Source organism: Oreochromis aureus, linkage group 9 (assembly GCF_013358895.1).
Source record: "Oreochromis aureus strain Israel breed Guangdong linkage group 9, ZZ_aureus, whole genome shotgun sequence".
Lineage (NCBI taxonomy): Eukaryota > Metazoa > Chordata > Actinopteri > Cichliformes > Cichlidae > Oreochromis > Oreochromis aureus.
This window is the reverse complement of record NC_052950.1, coordinates 14,025,601-14,045,516: the sequence shown is the minus strand read 5'-3', so window position 1 is coordinate 14,045,516 and position 19,916 is coordinate 14,025,601. Positions and strand designations below refer to the sequence as shown.

At 41.4% G+C, this 19,916-nt stretch overlaps 1 protein-coding gene across 1 annotated transcript; it reads left to right on the top strand.

Annotated features, from left to right (window-relative positions):
* Positions 1 to 732: 732 nt before the first annotated feature.
* ankrd33ba (ankyrin repeat domain 33ba) lies at positions 733 to 15,667 on the top strand. The gene is made up of 6 exons (XM_031750053.2): positions 733 to 1,603; positions 10,581 to 10,710; positions 12,131 to 12,271; positions 12,724 to 12,865; positions 13,369 to 13,567; positions 14,176 to 15,667. Exons 1-6 carry the CDS (start codon positions 1,154 to 1,156, stop codon positions 14,719 to 14,721), a joined length of 1,608 nt encoding a protein of 535 aa, XP_031605913.1. The 5' UTR covers positions 733 to 1,153; the 3' UTR covers positions 14,722 to 15,667.
* Positions 15,668 to 19,916: the final 4,249 nt, after the last annotated feature.

Below are 19,916 nucleotides of genomic sequence, written 5' to 3'. Positions count from 1 at the left end.
CTAAGTGATTTTTTTGGTAAGGTTTTGGTTATTTTTACATAAAAGGTTTCTGTGTTGAGCCCACACAGTCAGGCGTTTTGCTTTGCCCAGAGCTGAACGATATGTATTTTCCTTCCAAATTAGTGTGAAGTTTCCATGAGATGAAAGCGGTTACTCAAAAGCGCAGACACAAGCCCGTAGTTTAGTACCAAGTAATGAAGGCCAATCTAAGTCTCTATTATCTGGACTGGCTCGTGGAAATAAGAAAGAGTGACATATATATAGAGAGGTGGCTGAGGATTTTTTTAAAAAAAGCAAGAAATTATCTCTGACTTATAGAAAATATGATCATTAAAATTGTAGCCCTTCTTTTAAATGCAGTCTGAGCAACATCAGGGGCTTCTTCAGTGTTTGCTGTTTTAACTAGATGCATGTCAGATAAATTATCTCATATTTACTTTAATATTTTTAGTATTGCACTTAAAAGTCCAGAACAAAATGCATAAAGGGCGTCCTATTGAATACTAACTAAACTAAACTAATTCCCAAACATAGTCGAAAATCCCTATATTATCCATATTATTATAATATTCTAGGAATATTGTTTCCTATAGGGCTGCAACCAGCAGTATAATCCAACACACACACACACACACACACAGTGAGAGAGAGAGAGGCCCCAGTCACCTCTAATCGGATTAGGCGACTGTAGGTCAACATGCTGCTGCCTCTCTCCGCCCTAAGTGGGACGTCCCTGTGTGCTGCACTTGTAGTCCGTTTTTTTCTTTTTTTTCGCTGTAGCAACACTTTTTGAAAGTACCCAAATTGTATCTGTCTCCGGGTACCCTCGAGCCGGATAACTCATAACGAAAACACAACGTGGTTTCGTTTTGAGGACGCACTCCGTACTTGCTTTACTTCGCAGGACTTTTTTTTATGGTTCACAACTCTCCAAACTGAGAAGTGGGATAATTAAAAAGCGCAACATGTTGAACTAGAATGAGGTAACGAATCGAGTGTTTTATGTAATTTAGGCTCTCGAAGGCGATTTCACGGACTTTCCCCGCGTGCTAGTTTAGTTATTGTCGTGGAGAGACAGTCAGTCTGGATGCTCGCGCGCCCTGTGCCAAGCTGCACTCCACCCCGCGGACGGTGCCCTAGGCTCGGGGGTTAGATGGTGCTGATCACGGACGATAGGGATGGAGGAGGCGCCTCGTCGGTCCGAGTCAGACAGCTCCAGCTCCAACAGCAGCAGCAAAAAGTCGGGGGAGACATCCGCCAAGTTCACCCGACCATAACTGAGGAGCCTCTGTCCCACTATGTGGACGAGGACTCCCTGGGCTCGTGTGAGGAGGACACTGAGGATGGAAGCGAGGACGACCATGACGAGTTCGAAGAAGTTGACTTTGAGGACCTGGATGATTGTCGGAGCATCGCGTCGGACGACTCCTTCTATCCACCGGATGATGTGTTCGCGGACTCGGAGCGCTCCCCGTCACCGGACAGCCCGGAGCCGCTGTCTTTTTTCCAGGCGTGCTGCACCAACAACGCGGCCATAGTCCGGATAATGATCCGGCATGGTGTGAAGGAGGAGGAGGTCAAGGAGACTGACAGGAATAACAGGGTATGAAGCACACAACAGAAACTCCGAGTAACTTCACACACGTGGCTTTAGACCACCTCCACAGTGACACCAAGAGTTGTTGGTATGAAAACGTGCATCTCGAAACAGTTTCACAAGGTTTATGTTTGGAGTTCCCAGTTACATCTAATAGTATCTTAGGTCCATTCTTTGTGCAACAAGTGCAGTCAAAGAGTCTCAGACTGAAATAATTAAACCCGAGCTTTCTGGCTTACTCACCTATTTTCAACGTTTGGGAAAGTTTGACCTCTACAACTTGTAATGCATGTCATATGGAAGTCAGTGTAGTTTACACTAGTGTCTCTGTAGTTCTGTGACTTAGGTCTACATGCAGTTTACTTCTAATGGCTGTTTTTGCACTTTTCCTCTGCTTTGTTTATTTTCATAATGAGCTCACACCTTTATCTGATAGTCCTTTCTGAAAGGCCTCTATGTGTGAGTTTCTGTGTGTGTGTGTGATGACAGATCTCAGTTTATGAGGAGCTAGAATGCTCAAGCGCTTTAAAAAACACTGAAGGCTCTTGTGATTTCTGAGGAAACACACCACTCCTTTCTGCGCGTGTGGTCATGCAGGCATATTTATGTGTACAGGCCTGTGAAACAGAAAGTGCTTCTAAGGTTTTATGTATCAGTGCTTCATAACAAAAATCATCTGGTCTTTAGCAGGCATTAAGCAAATATAGCTTCAGATGAACATGTTATAGATTGTCTATATTTATTTTTAAAAACTTAGCCAGCTGTCGGACAGTCGGCCTCAGATTTGACTCTAGAGAACTTTGGTGGGGTTCAATGATTCACTGACTGCTAGATGTCAAGGACCCGTGGCTGCAAAACAAACCCAAATGATCACACCTCCCCCTGCGTGGTTGACAGTTGGTATGTGGTGTTTGTGCTGACACACTATGTTTGGTCCTCAAATGTAGCACTCTTCATTATGGTCAAACATCTCCACTTTGGTCTTATCTGTCCGAAGTCTTAAATAAGTCCCAAACCTCAGCTGTCTTGCCATTTCTTTTTAGAGTAAAAAGGGGCTTTCTCCTGGCAGCCTTTCCAAACAAGCTGTAATTGTTCAGTCTTTTCCTAATTGCATTGCCATTTAACACGTTAATTGAGGCCTGTAGCTCTGCTTTATAGAGGTGTTCACACATGCTAATGATCAGTTAATCAAGTGGATTTGATAAGCAGGACCGAGTGTCGACTTATGCTCTGAATTCACATAACAGATGTAAGGATGCACTTAGTTTTTCATGCACTGCTTTTGTATTTTGCCTGACACAGTGTAATATGTCATATTTTGATGTACTATGGAGGTTATATTTACCTGATTTTACGACCTGCTAAGGGCCAGATGATTTTTTTTATTGTGTCCTGAAGGAGGGTGCACAAATATTACTTCGAATGCATTATCTTACATTTTATGTGGATTCATTTTGTATTAGTCTGTGAGTAAACATATTATATATATCAATGAGATGAGAGTCTGACCCAGGATGCATTTTAAAACCATAAAGTTCACAATAGGATTGGATCCATTTCCGTTACAGCTGGCTGCATTTCAGATATGTCTTATAGAATTAAGCGCTAGCATAAACCAAATTATATGTCAGTTAATTATATGAACCAGATTGTCCTCTTCAGTGGTTTTGATCAATGATCCTAATAAACTAAAATGAATGTTAGTTTTCATCTGTTTGCAATGGAATCAATCTGTATCGCTTCAGTCCTGCCAAACAGCTGCAGCCCAGGGCAAAGAGATAAATCCACAGTGATGGCATGCTATACTTGTATTTATTCATCAGGACATTTCAATAATTGTAATTGAGCTGGCCTTCAGTGTGGGGTAAGGCAGCACATGTCAGTCACCATTGTCTTTGTGGCTTTACTTAGTAAAAGGTGGAGAATCGCTTTAGCCCAGTGCCAAGCAGCACACATGCCTAGATCTTTACACAAGGAAACAAGCCAAATATATAAGCATAGTTTTCTGCTGTTTGCAGCTAGTTTAAGCTGAGAGGATGAAGTTTCACAGCACTGTAGATTCAGAGAAGGAGCGCTTTATATCACAAATCTGCTTCTTTGACCTAGAGGCCGACCCCATCTGTCCCTTCTTACATTTCACCTCCCTCTTCTCTAAACATCTGTCTCTCACCATCTCCTACCCCTCCTTATTTCTCTGCATTTACATAGTGCATTCAGTCATGAGAACATGGAAAGGAGTCCTTGTGACATGAACATATGTGTATGTTATAAAGTATATAACAGGGAAAAGGTCAAAGGTCCTCAAGGCACTTTGAAACGGAAGACACATGCTCGCGTTTAGTGTGTGTTTGAGTGTAGCAGCAGTGAGAGATGTAGGAAAAGAGACTTCCAGATGACTAGGATGTGTGGTTGTGCATGTGCCATTAGCTTTGTCGTGCCCTGTGACCTTGGGGATATGCACATACTCAGAGACACAATACAGGTTAGGTAACACATCTACTGGAAACACATCCTGACACAGATGTCAGCCTCTTAATATAGCTTCATCAAGTGGCATGTAAAACAAAGACGGTTGTTACATCCCTGGCCTAGTCGGAGTACAACATAAACACCACTTCCTCCGTCACTAATCATCAGTTTAAAAGGAAATTTATAATCGAAAGATTCTTAATCTAGACCATCAAAAGGACTGTGGTAAAGTTTATGTCCAAATATGTTAAAAAGATGGTAGATTATAGTTATCAGGCGTCCAGAAGTAGCTTAACTACAGAGAGCTTAGAATCACTGATGCACAGACACATCAGGCCAATATGAGAAGACCAAGTTTTAGTAATAGTCTGTAGACTATTTTTGAGAACTTGATAGGCTCTGTAGACGCATTTATAAGTGTATGTTGCCTAGTTTAGTCACCATTTCAGGTAATTTCCTCTGGTTCCCTTCAAGAGGAAAGCTAGAGCAGCTAGGGTCACGGACCGAGTCGTTAGGTACCGGGCTCGGGTGTGAAATTTATGGTTTTTGGGGTTTTTATCCTTAACTCGGTTTCCCTGGATCTTTTCCCATGTTGTAGTTGTGTGTCTTATTTTGAAATAAATATTTACTCGTTACCATAGCGACCAGAGAGTATTAAGGGGCAGAGAGGAGGATGTTACTCTCAATGTTGTTGGCGCATTTCAGGAGGACGCTGCTAATAAAGTTACACAATTGCACAGTGAATGTGCGCTTATTGTTATATTTATAAAATACCACAGTTTTTGTCTTGGTCGTATCATTTTATTTTGTTGTATTTATCCGAGACACCTTAATGGCCGGCCCGTGAAAATATGGTCGGACATTAAACCGGTCCGTGGCGCAAAAAAGGTTGGGGACCACTGAGCTAGAGTACAAAGTCTGCTGCATACTTGCAGCCCAGAAACTGTGAGAGATTCTGTGTTGTGCAAACAGGTACTTCTGCTACATGGATGTTTTCCAGTAAAACGATTAAAAACCAGAGGGTAGTTAAAAAAGAAAGAGAACAAAAGTTTCATATGGCCCCTCAGGAATTCAAGGGGAATTTGACAACATTGATTTACTGAACACTTGAAGCCTCCACTTTTAGTCAAATGTTTTGTGGTAATATGAGAATAACTTCTGAAGGTTATGAGAAGGGTTATCCTCTAAAGGATATTTTTCTTCAGAACCACTGCTGTCATAAAACAATGAACTTTTCATACCCGTTTTTCATTTCCCAGTATGTTTAGGAGGCCTTCTAAGTTCTTGTGAAAACTCACATTTGGTGTCAACACAGGCTTTGAAAAGCAATAAAACTGTATTTTCTGCTGCCAAGTGCACATATTGAAACTTGATTAAATGTCTGCATTCTGAATTTAGGAATAAACATAATGACAAGTATGTGTGTTTAATGTGTATCCAATTCTCCAGTGATATGATTGCAGCACACTATGTCAAAATCTCCATGCTCTCCTTGTGACTTTGTGGCTGACGTGATGGATTAGACATCAACAAATTATTGGCATTCTCGTGTTAAAAGTAAAAGAATAATATGGTTATGGTAAACGTCAGTGGTAATTCTTCTAGTGTTCAGGTATCAGCTCTGTACTCAAAGCCCTGTTTAGTACATTGTGTGTTCCCCTTGCAATCAATTGGATAATTTGTCATGCTCATATGTGCTCTCAGTAAACACGCACAGAATCCTATCAACCTGATTTATACACAGATCAAATATAATAATTCCAAATTTCCAAATAGATTGGGGTCAGCTGACAAACCTGGACAGATACAGTATGTTTCATCTGCTGAGAGAGCCAGCAAAGTCGCCCAACAGAAAGAACAGCTGACCAACACACGTATCGACCAACAGGCCGGGAGGCAGATAGACCAAATGAAGCATAGTCAGATAGAGACAGAAATGTGGCACTGCAGATGGTAGCGAGCTTGACGCTGCTAGCAAATACTGATGAGTGGAAAAATCAAAGCGACAGTCATACACATCTGATTTGATACAGGCGTGTGAACATTCAGCTGCAGACAGAAAGACATTCAACAGGGGCGATATTGACAGAACCATGGCCTGGTATGTCTGTGTCCGTGGTGTGTCTGACGGATGTGAATGAGGGTGGTCTTTAGCGTGTGGCTCACGTGTACTGAGGTGTCCTGTAAAATTAAAAATGAATGGAATGTTTTCATTTTGATTTATTCACACGTGGTTTGCACAGGCTGCAGAGATGCAGGCTGTCTGCTACAGTTAGGCTTCCGTAAGTGCAGAAAGTAGTCAGAATAGTTCATTGGAGAAGACGGCATGTGTTTGGACATGCACCTCTAAGTCACTCCAGGGTAATGAGCAATACAACCGGAAAGAGAGCTGTTTTTTAGCATGTTTCTAATTGGAAACATGCTTTCCTATTTATATTGATATGTATTAAGTAAGGCTTTTACTTGAGCGCCAACTTTTCCACCACTGCAGAGTGATCGAAATCACAGGACACAGCGGTCGTTCTTTGGACTATCAACAACTTTTCACTACATACAAACAATGCATCTCTAAAATGAATAACTGGCTGCAGTCTGCTTACAAAGATGCAGTTTCTCTTTTCTTTTAGGACCAGCATAAATCAAAAAACGTATCCACGGTGAAGATAACGTGGTACTACTGCAAACATATTTATTGTGTATCAAGGAATTTTAAAGGTTACACTGGGTATTGCATCATATTGTGTCATCTTCTTTGGAACCAGTCTTTGGAGTGTTGCCACATTAACTGCAGATACATGGTTATGTTTCTCCCTCCCCCCCTCTCTCCGTGTCTTTCTGACTGATAAGGCTAAGCCTTTCTATTCCTAGCACTGGATATTCCTCAGATTACTTAGTGTGTTAGTGTGTGTGTGTGTGTGTGTGTGTATGGTCATCTAAGTCCAGGCAGTCCAGTGTATGTGTGTATGAGTGCCCGCTCATCAGAATACACATTATAATCTTGATTGCAAGATGCAAGTTTTAAATCGAGTGATGCTAGAATTCATCAGCCTAATCTTGTTAAGACCTGTGCACGCATTTGATCAACATGGTCTCTGCTGAAAATTCATTTATTTATGTTTTATTATATAAGAGCACCCTGTTTGACCTAATAATTTCAGCAGCTGATGATATTTTGGAAAGATGTTTTTAGCTAGCTTCTATTATTTTCCGATTGGAACATAAACCTGACACCATTCATGCTCCAACACGTTAATGCTATGAAGTGATGGATGACTTTTAAGTGCTTTCTACTAAACCTACTTTGGAACATGTTTCAGTTTCGATTGTGCACAGAAGAACATAACAGTATATAGTAACATTTGGCATTAGTCAAGACAGTTTCAATGTATTCAATGCAATTACTTGAAACGAAAAGGTCAGTATGAGAATGAGTGATGTCACAGGGGACAGTGAGGACACGTGTTGATGTCCATCAGCGACCGGTCCGCAACTTCATTTGCCCTAAAGACAAAATACCCAATCCCCCTGAGAATTCTCGTTAATTCTCGTCCGTCACTGGAAGTGATTGATTGAATTATTGATTATAATGATGCAAGCCTATGATTTTGATCACGTTGCTGCGCTCCATCATTGTCAGCAGCTACCATTAACATGCATTAAATCACTGATTGCAGTAGTGTGTATGACAGGTACGTAACAAGTACATCAGGCGGTTGGGATAAATAAAGCTTGTATGTGTTTATACCTGTGTGTGACAAAGGCTTGCAAGGAAAACAAAAACAAAGTCAGACGATTTAGATTGCTCGAGACATGCTGGAGGGTGTGCTGCTAAAGTACATCACATCACAACCGGGGGGCTGCCAAGAATGTGTGTTTGCGTATGTGAGAAAGCGTGAGAGACACAGACAAGGTCTACGTGAGAGTGTCTAAGCAGAAGGAACTATTTGAAGCTGTGCCAGTGTAAGTGAACTTCTCTGAGGCAGTCCAGTAGTTACGCTGCAGGACCTTGGTCAGCTGTTTTTCTCAGATGTGACAAAATTAGTGCGATTGTGTCTCCAACTGACTTGTTTTAGTTCACAGTTCAGTGTTTAATACAGCTAAGGTCCATGTCCTGTAAAATCTGAGGGATAATTGAACCTCTCTTCAACCTCAACCAAAAGCTTGTCTCCTCTATTTTAATAGGAATCTCAGTGTTCAGTGTGATGTGTCTGATTAACACAAATAAAGCCGATGTTTAAGCAATCCTACCCGCACTGTGACAAAAAGCTATAATTAAATGATTTATCAAAACATTATATTTATTGGGTACAAAGACATACGGTTGAAGCCTATTAAATCAGAGATAATTGAAACACTCTGCGACTTAAAAAACGAAACGCTAACAATGTGATTTTTCTTGAGGTTTTTCTGTTTTGACTATAATTACCAGCCTATGAATATGCATAAATTTGAGAGGTTTATATAAATCTTCGGGCCTTATCCGCACCGATCTTCATTTGTTTTTATATTTAATTTTTCATACTGAGATTACTTTTGATTGCATTCATACCAGAGCTGAAAAGATTAATTAGTGGAATAACACCGTGTGCTTGGAAACCAAGATTAAAAACATATTGTGCCAAAAAGGTGCAAAGCATCAGGCCGGTCGGTCATAAAGAGAACACCACGTTTTAAAAGAAATTGCATGAGTTGCGTCCACTTAAGGAATGTGAAGTAAGCTGTGGCAGTTACCTAAACACTACCATACTTTACTTTTGATAGAAAAGCTTGAACTGTTACGGCACAGATCTGATATTTTCCTGAAAATAAATACATTTCAAAATTATAACGCCCTTTCACATTCGGCTATGAGGTCAGGTTTCAGCAAGTGAAAGGTAATAGTATAGGGTTAGCCTGATGATGTGTAGTATAAGTTGAGATATACGAGTCTCTGTGGTCAACTTGACCTCGTTTTATTTTAGCACAGTTGATATTTTGTGTTACTGCAAATGCAAGACAGAACAAAAAAGTACTACAGTATTACTCAGTGTAGCTGTAGCAGAATACATGTGCAACATGCAGCTGATACATGACTGCTTGCTTGACAAGGAGTAGGTCTGACTTGTTCTGTTCAGCACTCCTGGCTTTAATACAGCATATTTAGATAGTTTATTTAGATTTAGAGTCCGGGTAGGGTCTGGTAGCTTGTTAAGTAATGAACATATTGTTTGCCTGTCAGCTCCAAATTCAGAATTCAGAGAATGCCCCCTTTGTTTCTTCTCCTTGCTCATCTGGATTGCGTATAATCAGGCTACACTGATTTCTAGTTGCGCACAATTGTTTTGTTTTTTTCTTCTTCTTACTCAACAAACTTGTTGTTAGCTGACAGCTGTGGCACCCAGTGTGGTCTTGTGCTGCTATAGCCCAGCTCCTTCAAAGTTTCATCTGTTGTGCGTTCTGAGATGTGTTTATTTGTGTTACTGTTGCATTCTTATAATTATATTTGTTAGCTGGCTTATAAGAAGCAGTCTGGTCATTTTCCTCTGACCTCTGGCGTCAACAAGGCATTTTGGCCCAGAGAACTGGCTCTCATTAGATATTTTCTTTTTTTTTGGATCATTCTTTGTAAGCCCTGAAGGTAGTTGTGCAGGAAAATCCCAGTTTATCAGCAGTTTCTGAAACACTCAGACCAGCCCATCTGGTACCAACAACCATGCCACGTTCAAAGTCTCTTAAGTCTTTGAACGTCCAACTTCAGAATGTCGACTTCACCATATTCGCATGCCTAAATGTGCTGAGTTGCTGCCCTGTGATTGCCTGATTAGATATTTGTATTTACCAGAAGAATAAATGTAACTAATGAAGTGTCATATATGTTGTAATATAATATTATTAGATTTATTTATTATTTTATATTCAGCATCTATCTGTCTGTCTATCTGGCTACATATATAATATTGCCTGTATATCTGTGAAGATGCATCACCTGAGAACGCTGAGTTCCTGAATTCTGCTCGCTCAGTCAACTTGTTTGTCTTGGCTAAGGAAGTGTGCACCTTCCAGAAAGCACACAACTTTTGCAGGAGTTTTCCAGTGTCAAACACTCAGCAGGCCTCAGAGTTTCACCCACAGACTAACCTTTACACATTTGTCCACACACATATAAAAGGGCACCTATTCTGGCAGAAAAACACATCCACGAAAAAGTACACAACAACATCAGACAGGAAGATAGCTTTTTTGAGTTTAAGGTTTCTCAGCGAAAACACAACAGATGTCATGTTTAATCACAGATATTAGTTTTGGGAGCTGCACACAGGTTCACTGGTCTTCTGGATTTTTCCCGCCGCTGCCTTGATGGCATTTTTCTGCACACTGCTTCGTATATGTCAGCACTTTATTGCAGTTTTGCTTCACCTTCTTTTTCTTTCACCTTAGCGATTTTGCTGATTCTAACCTTATATATCTCTCTCCCTTCTCTATTTCTTTCAACTGTTCTATCTCTTTTTCCTGCCCTGTCACTTTTTCGTCTCAGTTAGGGCTACTGGTTGCGTGCTACCAAGGTTACGTGGATGTCGTCATAGCGCTGTCTCAGTGTCCGTACCTAGATGTCAACTGGCAGGACAGCGAGGGAAACACAGCTCTGATCACTGCTGCGCAAGCAGGTAACACACAGCCATGCACAAACTGGGAATTTATAATCACAGCTCGCAGTAGTCAAACACACACACTGACAGGCTGATTCACAGTCTTGCTAGACTCTTACATGTACAGAAACAAATACTGTACACACAATCTCACTCACTCACACACACTCACACACACACACACACACACACACACACACACACACACACACACACACACACACACACACACACACACACAATATGCTGATACAGATGAACACACATATGAGCACCAGAAAAACACAAGTTTCAACTGGCTCTATGCACTGACTATGTTGTTTGACCAGTCGTATGATATCAATGTTTTCCATCCAAAATATTGTTAGCAAGTGTGAATGCATGATGGGAAACTGATTTTCAAGGCATTTTCTTATAGTGTTGTAGCAGGACTGCTCATTTTACTCATTTACTTTAAGTATAGACTGTAAATAGAAGATGGATGTAGCCACCATGACACCCAGTGGTTTTTAAACTATGATTCTGAAGCCTCTAAAATTTGGCAGCTAAGTTTTGGCAACTCCTATCCTAATTTTTTGGTGCCACGAGTAGCCATATTTGCATGACAGATTGTAGTTTTCAGCACATTACTTTTAGCTAATGCTAGCCATCTAGGTAGGAAAGAGGCATCCCTGCACCGAGGCAAGAGGTCAGCAAACTGCGGCTCAGCTCGCAGGCCACGGGTTAGAATTAGGGTTAACCATAACCCTATTAATACATACACAATATGTATTAATTATCCTCTCCCAGTTACATCTGTAATCTGCCCACCTGTCCCCGTCACCTTTGTTTCCTGCTCTCTTCCTCCCATTGTTGGGTAGGAGGAGCTAAAATGGCTCTTTTGATACTGAAGGCTACTGACCTACTTAGACTGTACCAGATGCAGATACCTGCATCACTAGTAACATGCATATTAATACTTGAATTTCACTTACAAAAACTTAAGAACATATATATTGGATGGTCTGTTACTATAATGACCTGCTCAGCACGCTGTGTTATTTGTTAGGGAATTATATCAACAACCTCTAAATACAATTTGAGGACTAGTGACTCTGATCAGCTGAGCTGGCTGTCAATCAGAACTTTAGAAGCTACTTTCCACTGCTCCCTTGCTACAAGGGGTAACTCTGCATGTTTGCATATTTGGCAGTTTTACATCAATGCAAAAGGGAGCTGTGTCTCTGAATCAAACCAGTAACCTTCTACTTGCAGACTGAAATGCCTAGCCAGAGACCAGGTTGTAATTCTGTATCTGCTGTAAAGACGTTTTAATGCAGAAGTCTTTAGGAATTGCCTCGGTTTTATAGCCAGCCTCGAGTGGCCATTGCAGGATCTGCAGTATTTAGCACCTCTGTCTGACCAACAGTAACTATTTTCCATCTCTCTGTTACTCTAGGCCACATAACAATCACCAACTATCTGCTGAACTACTACTCTGGGTTGGATATAGAGAGAAGAAACTGTCACGGCTTCACCGCCCTAATGAAAGCCGCCATGCAGGGCAGGGTGGAGTGCGTGCGCTCGCTCATGTTGGCAGGTAAGGAAATGCGTGTAATTAAATTAAATGTATGAAACTCTGTAGCAGTGCAATACTTGGAATGGGTTAGATTATAACTGCAGAAAATGTTATTTTCAGAAATTTGGTGGACAGATGGACAATTTGAATACGTAGACAGTAATTTATTTATCTTTTTTAGTCATAACTAGTTTTTATGTTGAGGTTTGATGCCAAAGCATAACAGCAGGAGGTTTAAATGTCAGGATGGATTTAATTTCAACCTATTTTTTTTTTCCAAATAATGGACTTCTTTTGCATTTACACAAATCTGCTAACTGACCCTGTGAGAGTGTGGAGTACACGAGTTGCAGTGAGCATAGCGAGACAGCTTTTAGCCACAAACTCACTCTGTCCCCACCTTGTTATCTTTGAGCTTGTATGCTTGTGTATCCACAAATTAAACTTTTTCCTGTCTTCTTTGTGTCCATCAGGAGCTGCCCTGAATGCGAAAGACTTTGGCCGCCAACTGACTGCCAGGGAGTGGGCCTTGTTTACAGGCCGTTATGAAACTGCATGGGCGATGGCGCGCTTAATGGAACGGCCTTGTCCACACCAGTACTGTGATACATACAGGTACAATTCACAGCTAGCTGTCTAAGATGAGCAAGTCCTCGTTTATGACGGCATTTTCTAAACTGATTTCCAAGAGAAGAAAAAATTGCTGACCCTTTGTTGAATTTACTGCCCTGCTGACTTGTTATCTTTACATGGAGGTATGAAAAAAACTGTGTGCAATTATGAGGTACCTGCTGTCCTCCTTTTCTTTGCATCCTCTCCACAAAAGCAGCTTTCTGAGCTTTCTGTTTACATCATCTCGCCCTGATATCAGGCTATGTAGCAAATAAATAATTGTGACTCTGCTTCAGATTATGTAGCCATCATTAGTGTTTCTAGGCAAGGCTTGCTTGAGAAAGGTCAGTGCAAGTTACCACTAACTCATTAAAAAGAACAGAACATACAATATCACGCATTCAACACAAAAAACATAACACAAATGCTTTTTCAGGCGAGTTTTGCTGGTCTCTGAGAGTTTTTGTCTCTCGGTGCATGAACTGATATCAGTATTGCTCTCCCAGTCTAGAGTGGCGCCCGCTGGCATCACTGGTGGCCAAAGCCCAGGAGCCGCGCGGCTGTTTGAAACGCTTCTCGGACACCGTGCGCAACATCTTTAACATCGCAAATGTCACCAACCCGGAGGACGAAGGCGCCATCGACCACATGGTTTCTATTACGACTGGCATTAGGAGCCCTTTCATCGCTGTGGCATGCCGCACAGTGAGTGTCTAAGCTCTAGAATTTTATTCTATTTATTGATTTATTTATTAATCCTCTTCAGCCTTCCTCACAACAAGTATTTCTCAATCACAGCCTCAGCTGAGGTATTGAATGAGTATAAACACTCTGTGGTAAGGTTGCTCTCTGTGTTATTCAATGATGTGTGCTTATACTTGGCAAACTTTGAGATACCAAAACTTTTTTTTTAATCTTCAGATGAAGCCAAATGTTTTTGAACAATATGGAAACAATCTTCCACAGACTTGGCTTTTGAAATCATAAAGTCAAATGGTAAAGTTATTTTGTCACCGTATAGTATAAAACTCGTGCTTATACGTTAATAATCATATTATGGTAATAACACTTAAAATGTGGCACTAATTTATCATTTATTATATCAACCAATTCTGTGATTTCCCTTAGGATTAGTTCATAATAATTAAAGGAAATAATTAACACCAGCCTTATCCGCTAAGAAGGTTATTCGTGTGAGATTAACTGTCTGCAATACCGAAAACAAAGGCATGATTGACATCCAGAGTCACCAGTATTGCTGCTGCAATGCTGCTGATATTAGTACCAATCAGACACTGCTGGTTTTGTTTCAGGTGTGTCCTGACAGTCCTCCAGGTGTGGGCAAACGGCGCTATGCGGTCCCAGAGATCATTCGCCAGCAGCGCGCCAAGGAGCTTCGCTCCATCAACCCTGACAGGGTGGACAGCCATCTCAGACTCTTTGAGAACTCTCGAGTGACTCTGGTGACCAAGAACTCAGCAGGTCGCCGGGCCAGCCTTCAGCCTAAGAGCCTGGTGCCTCGGCACAGGAGCTCCAGCTTGGGTTTGGTGTCTTATAACCAAGCCATGGAGCTACGGAGAACCAGCTTGTTGCCCATGCACATGGTGCTGAGGAGGAGCAGTGTGAGGCCAGGCTTCACCATACCCAAGGTGAGAGTGTCCAAGGCCCCACCGTCCACTTATGAGCCGGCACAGGTTCGGAGGAAGAGCAGCTCCAAAGATGGAGGGGGGAACTTTCTGCAGGTTCCAAAGTGGCGATACAAGGAGCTAAAGGAAGAAAGGAAAAAAGCTGAGGAAGCGGAGAGAAAGAGGCTGGAGGCTGCAACGAGGAGACATATTGCTACTGGGAAAAGGAAATAATATCATTACCTCAGAGGATATCGTGTACACTAAACCCCCTACCCCCCTCCAAAGAACAAAAAAACGTACGGGCCAAGGTGTCCGACAGATCTGGCGTTTATGGTTTTCAGCTTTACACAGTTAGGTGCACAGGGTGAGCTCAGAATTACCAGCAGTGTTTGGATGCTGACCGACCTCTTTAAAAATGGCTGTCTCTATAGCGACAGCGTTAGAAGTGCACAACGCTGACGTCAAACAGCGAATACCCAGGGGATTTGATACTTGAAATGTTTTTAAGCTAATTTATTTTTCATATTTATTGCTTTTTAATGGATGGCCAGGCCTATATTTTGTTATGCCTTGGGTGCTCATTACGCCGGTGTTTTTGTAGTATGTTGCACTGTGTTGAAGCAGAAGACAATAACACACACTCCTTCAAACTGAAACCTACAGCAGAAAAAAATGTGTTCGTTTTTCTGCCTAAAATAATTAAAAGCAATTTATTAAAAAATATATCTTTTAAGTCATTCGGTGAAGAGTAATAATGATCTCGTCATTACTGGCTGAGAAAGCGAAGCACAAGATTTGCAATGAATCTCATGACGTCTGCCTGCCAATATTTTAGATGCTTTCTTTTTTTGCTTTGCAGTGACAAACCCTGAATGTATTTAACGTATATATTTTATATAGAGAGAGAGATTTAAATGCTTTTGATGACATTTTTTAAATTAAGGGTGACGCTTTTGAATCTGACAAGTTGGGAAGAAATTTTTAGATTACTTCCTGCACATTTACCCTTCAGAACCCAATTAACCCTTTAAAGCCAAGTGTATCATGTTTATTATATGAGCTTTTGAGACTTCTATTCATCCATCCATTCGCTTCCGCTTATCCTTTTCAGGGTCGCAGGGGCTGATCCCAGCTGTCATAGGGCGAGAGGCAGGGTACACCCTGGACAGGCCGCCAGTCTGTCGCAGGGCTAACACACAGGGACAGACAACCATTCGCGCTCACATTCACACCTACGGGCAATTTAGATTTTTCAATTAACCTATCCCCACAAAGTGCATCTCTTTGGACTGTGGAAGGAAGCTGGAATACCTGGGGAGAACCCATGCAAACACGGGGAGAACATGCAAACTCCACACAGAAAGACCCTGCTAGCGGAATTGAACTCAGGACCTTCTTACTGTGAAACAACAATCCTAACCACTGTGCCACCGAGCTGCCCTCAGTGCGATATTCCCCCCCCCCAAAAAAAACGTACATAAATTGCAAAAAAAAAAAACCAAAACAATGCCTGATGTAGCAATTATGTGCAAATTAATATATACATGTATTTTTTATTCAATCAGAAACTAAACAGTCAGTTAATTATTGTAATTTTTCATGGTCCAGGCTTTAAAGGGTTAACACAGGTCAGGGCTTAACTTCATGTAGTGACTGGGAATGAGTCGTGTGCACAAGGTGTGGATGTTGCGAATGAAATAAAGTTTCCACTAACAGTGACCGTGGACTCAATTAACCTAGCCTTATTGATGATTTATAAATGCCTCAGCCGTGTAGTGCTAGAAAAATAATCTCAGTCTTCTTTCTGATCTTCATAGCGTTTTTAGGGGCTCCGCTCAGGGGGAGAAAAACAACAAAACACTACATGCAAGTTTTGACATACAAAGGAGCGCCTGAAGTGATGATGTGTAACATGCGGCCACTCTGATCATAAAAACAGCCAACCCATTATAGCGCAGAGAGGTCAGTTTCCTGCTATAACATTAAAACAGTGAAAATAATGGGGTGAAAAATAACCGTGATTTAAACCTACAGAGCCACGGGGAGCGCAGTGATATAACATTGTCTGGAATTTCAAGAGCACAATTTCACGCTCCTAACTCCTCGTGGCGATTGGGGCTTAAGTGCTATCCAAGAGCGTGTGTCTAATATACATGGTGATGAGTTGCTGAGGGGTTACAAGGGCACTGCACAGCCAAATCGTTTCTTCAAATAAACTTCATTGACTTCAGAGTGGCAATCTGCTTAGATACTGCCCAGAGGAAATAATTTGAACATGACAAAAGAGGAGCGAGCTGCACATTTACTTGAACTCTACACTTCAGAAACTCTAAGTGGCTCCGGGATTAGCATATTTAACATTAACATGTTTTATATGAAAATGGATTTTTGCTGGCAGAGCAGTATCACTGCCGACAGAGTCTGCCGTTTGCAGTTTGTCACGAGTCAACCGAGGTTAACTTGCCATGAATAAAAGCCAAATTCATTTACATTAGACTTTTGTGTTTGTCTTTTGTCAGTCAGTCAACTTTTTTTAAAGGTTTCTGTGGAATAACAGAATGCAGTTTAGGTACTTTTTAGAGTCATTACAGGCTTATGTCTCTGTGCCGTTACAGCTTGTTCACAAATCCCATTTTCACACAAACAGAAAGCGCTGTATGAGTGTGTGGTGCAGGGAAAGGACAAAACCTATTAGCCCTGAATGAATCAGACCATATTTAGGTCATCGTTGTAGCTCAAACAGCTGTTGGCTAAGATTGTAACCTGGGATTATGAAGAGCCACGGGCTTGGTCAGCACCACCCCCACCCCACGACCCAAATCTCTCACAGAAATTTTAGAAGTGTCAAAATAAGCAGCGCACCGTCCACTGGTAGTGTGACAGCTATTATGTCATGCTGGGATGCTACAGGCTGGGATTGGGACAGGGTGACCTGATTCCGCGTTGGCACTGAATGAGAGCTTCTTCCAATCCTGTGAATTTGATGGGGAATCCTCAGCGGGCGCCCTCTGCTGGTTGGTTCTGCAATAACACGTGAGGCTTTTAAGTTGAAAAGACTAAAAAAAGACCCTTTCTAAAAGGTATACAAACATTTGAGCTTGTTGGATTTTATTTTAGTTTTTTGTCTTTATTAAATCTCAGGAAGTGGTCCTGCTTTGGGTATCCTCCCTAAAATTTATATCAGCGCTTTTATTTTGAATGTGTGCTTGTATGCTTTGCCCAGTGCAAGTCATATGAGTGACTTCTGTCAAATAATACCACAAAAAATAAAGAAAAACATGGTATGCAATGTATGTATGAAATGATAAAAGTGTGATCAAGTTTAAAATTTTAATCAGATCTGAGGCCTTATTATAAACAAAAGTTCAAAAATATTATCATTATATTCACAATTCTTTCAAATTTAGCAACAACCACATATAATCAATGACACAACTGATAGAGTTAGAGGAATATAGTCACTTCTTTAAAAAAATGTATTCTGAAATGATAGCGTGATGCAGTCAGGGGTAAAGTAAGGTCTTCTCAAAGAACGCCATTCTGAAAAGCTGAAAACGATTAATAAATGATAAAGTCTCACAGTTCAATCAGCATCAGAACTATCGACAATATGAGATCCTAAAGCGGCCTCACTCTTAAAAGTAAGAAAAACTTTACAGGGAGCAACTTTCTTTTGTAAAAGACAGCCATCTTTCCCCAGGAGTTTTGATAACACCAAACTTGACACAAAGCACTAAGCTACACTTTCTGTCAGACGTTTCCAGCAGCAACACTTGAGAAAATGGGTTGGTTTAACAGAAAATCCCGCTGATGTACAGTAGGATTCATGGTGTCCCACAAGGCTTAGAATGGAAAGGAAATGGGACAGACGAGAGCTTGCAGTTGTTTTTTTTTCTTAAAGTGGAGCCAAAATGTCACCGTAATTTGGCCATTTCAACCATTCTGCCTTATCATTAACAGTGACCGTGCACAAAGTCCAAAAACGTTCTGACCTGGCTGATAAATATCTTTTGCTCTCTGTGCCACCTGTGGTCTGAGTAAACCATCGCACTAAAGTAAGGTTTTTGAGGCGGCTCCGTCGCAGTAATGACCGGCCTCATCTTGCTCAAGTCTGCTTTAATATTCCTGAGAGCCACATGGCCAGCAGCGGGTAGTGTATACTTTGGACTGATATCATAAAGTGATTCTAAATGAGAATGAGTTGGTGCTGAGGCCAAACAGCGACTTGACAACAACCGTGTAGCCTGCTGAAGGAGTCAGACAAGACAGGTGACCTATTTTACCTGCTGATACGCAACTACAAGAAGTCATTTTGGATATCTCTCCTAACAGGGAGGCCAGTGGCTTCTTACTAGGCAGCGACAAGAGCCGACCTGAGCCAATCAACGAGTGAACGGCTCAACTCTTTCTCCTTAAAAACGGCATTTGACCACCTCCATCGAACCATAGAGATGTGGTTCGATGACTACTAGAATAGTTTCCATGTTTTTCCAACAGCAGCTGCGTAGGCAAAGACTACCCTCTCTATTCTCTGATGCAAACCCAGACATGTTGTTCTATAAGCATGCCTGAAATATAACAGAAACTGCTCTTCAGGGGACCTTTCAAGGAGTAAAGAGTTAAGAAAGTATGTCACTCCAAAGACTCTCCACTACATCAGAAAAGGTGATACAGGAAAACCAATTTTGCTTAAAATCAAGACTTTAGCTTTAAGCTCTAACCGTTGACCTATTGTTCACTGGATAGACTAGCAATCAACATTTTTATCCTGGCAAAAACAAGTATTTAAGAATAAATTACCATCTCAGTTTTATACTCCCACAGACAAAAAAAAATCAGAGCCTGGTACTATAATACATTTTGAGCAGCGTCTCACTTACGCTCTGTTCTCCCAGTCAGTCTAATAAGGCATGGCAGGGAATGAGAGGCCTGCCACGCCGAGAGAACTATATACAACCAAGGAGAGTGGGGAGATTGTGTCTGCTTTAATGGGGAGTTTCAGCCTGCTGACTGAGACTCGTACCAAGTAAGCCTGCACTGGCTGGTTTATTGGGCTAACATAAGCTGACAGAACACCTGATTGTAGATGCTTGTGTAAAGATGGATTACATGCACTAACACCTGGTGCACAGTGTGTGTGTGTGCTTGTGTGATGAAGGGAAAACAGCAGATAGCTCTTGGAGAGATGCTTCTGTTTCATTTCAAAACACCACCTGAGCCCTAATCCCTCAGTGCATGGTGCTAATTCACCATGGGACGCCCAAATGCTCTAGGTGGGGTACAGCACACAATCCATCAAGTGGGACTAGTCTGAACTTTTTCAGTGTGCAAAATATTAGATCATTTCCCATAAAGAACCACAAAAGTTTATTTTTTTCCAGCCCCCATCATTCACGAATATGTTTAAATAAAGACAAACTGAAAAG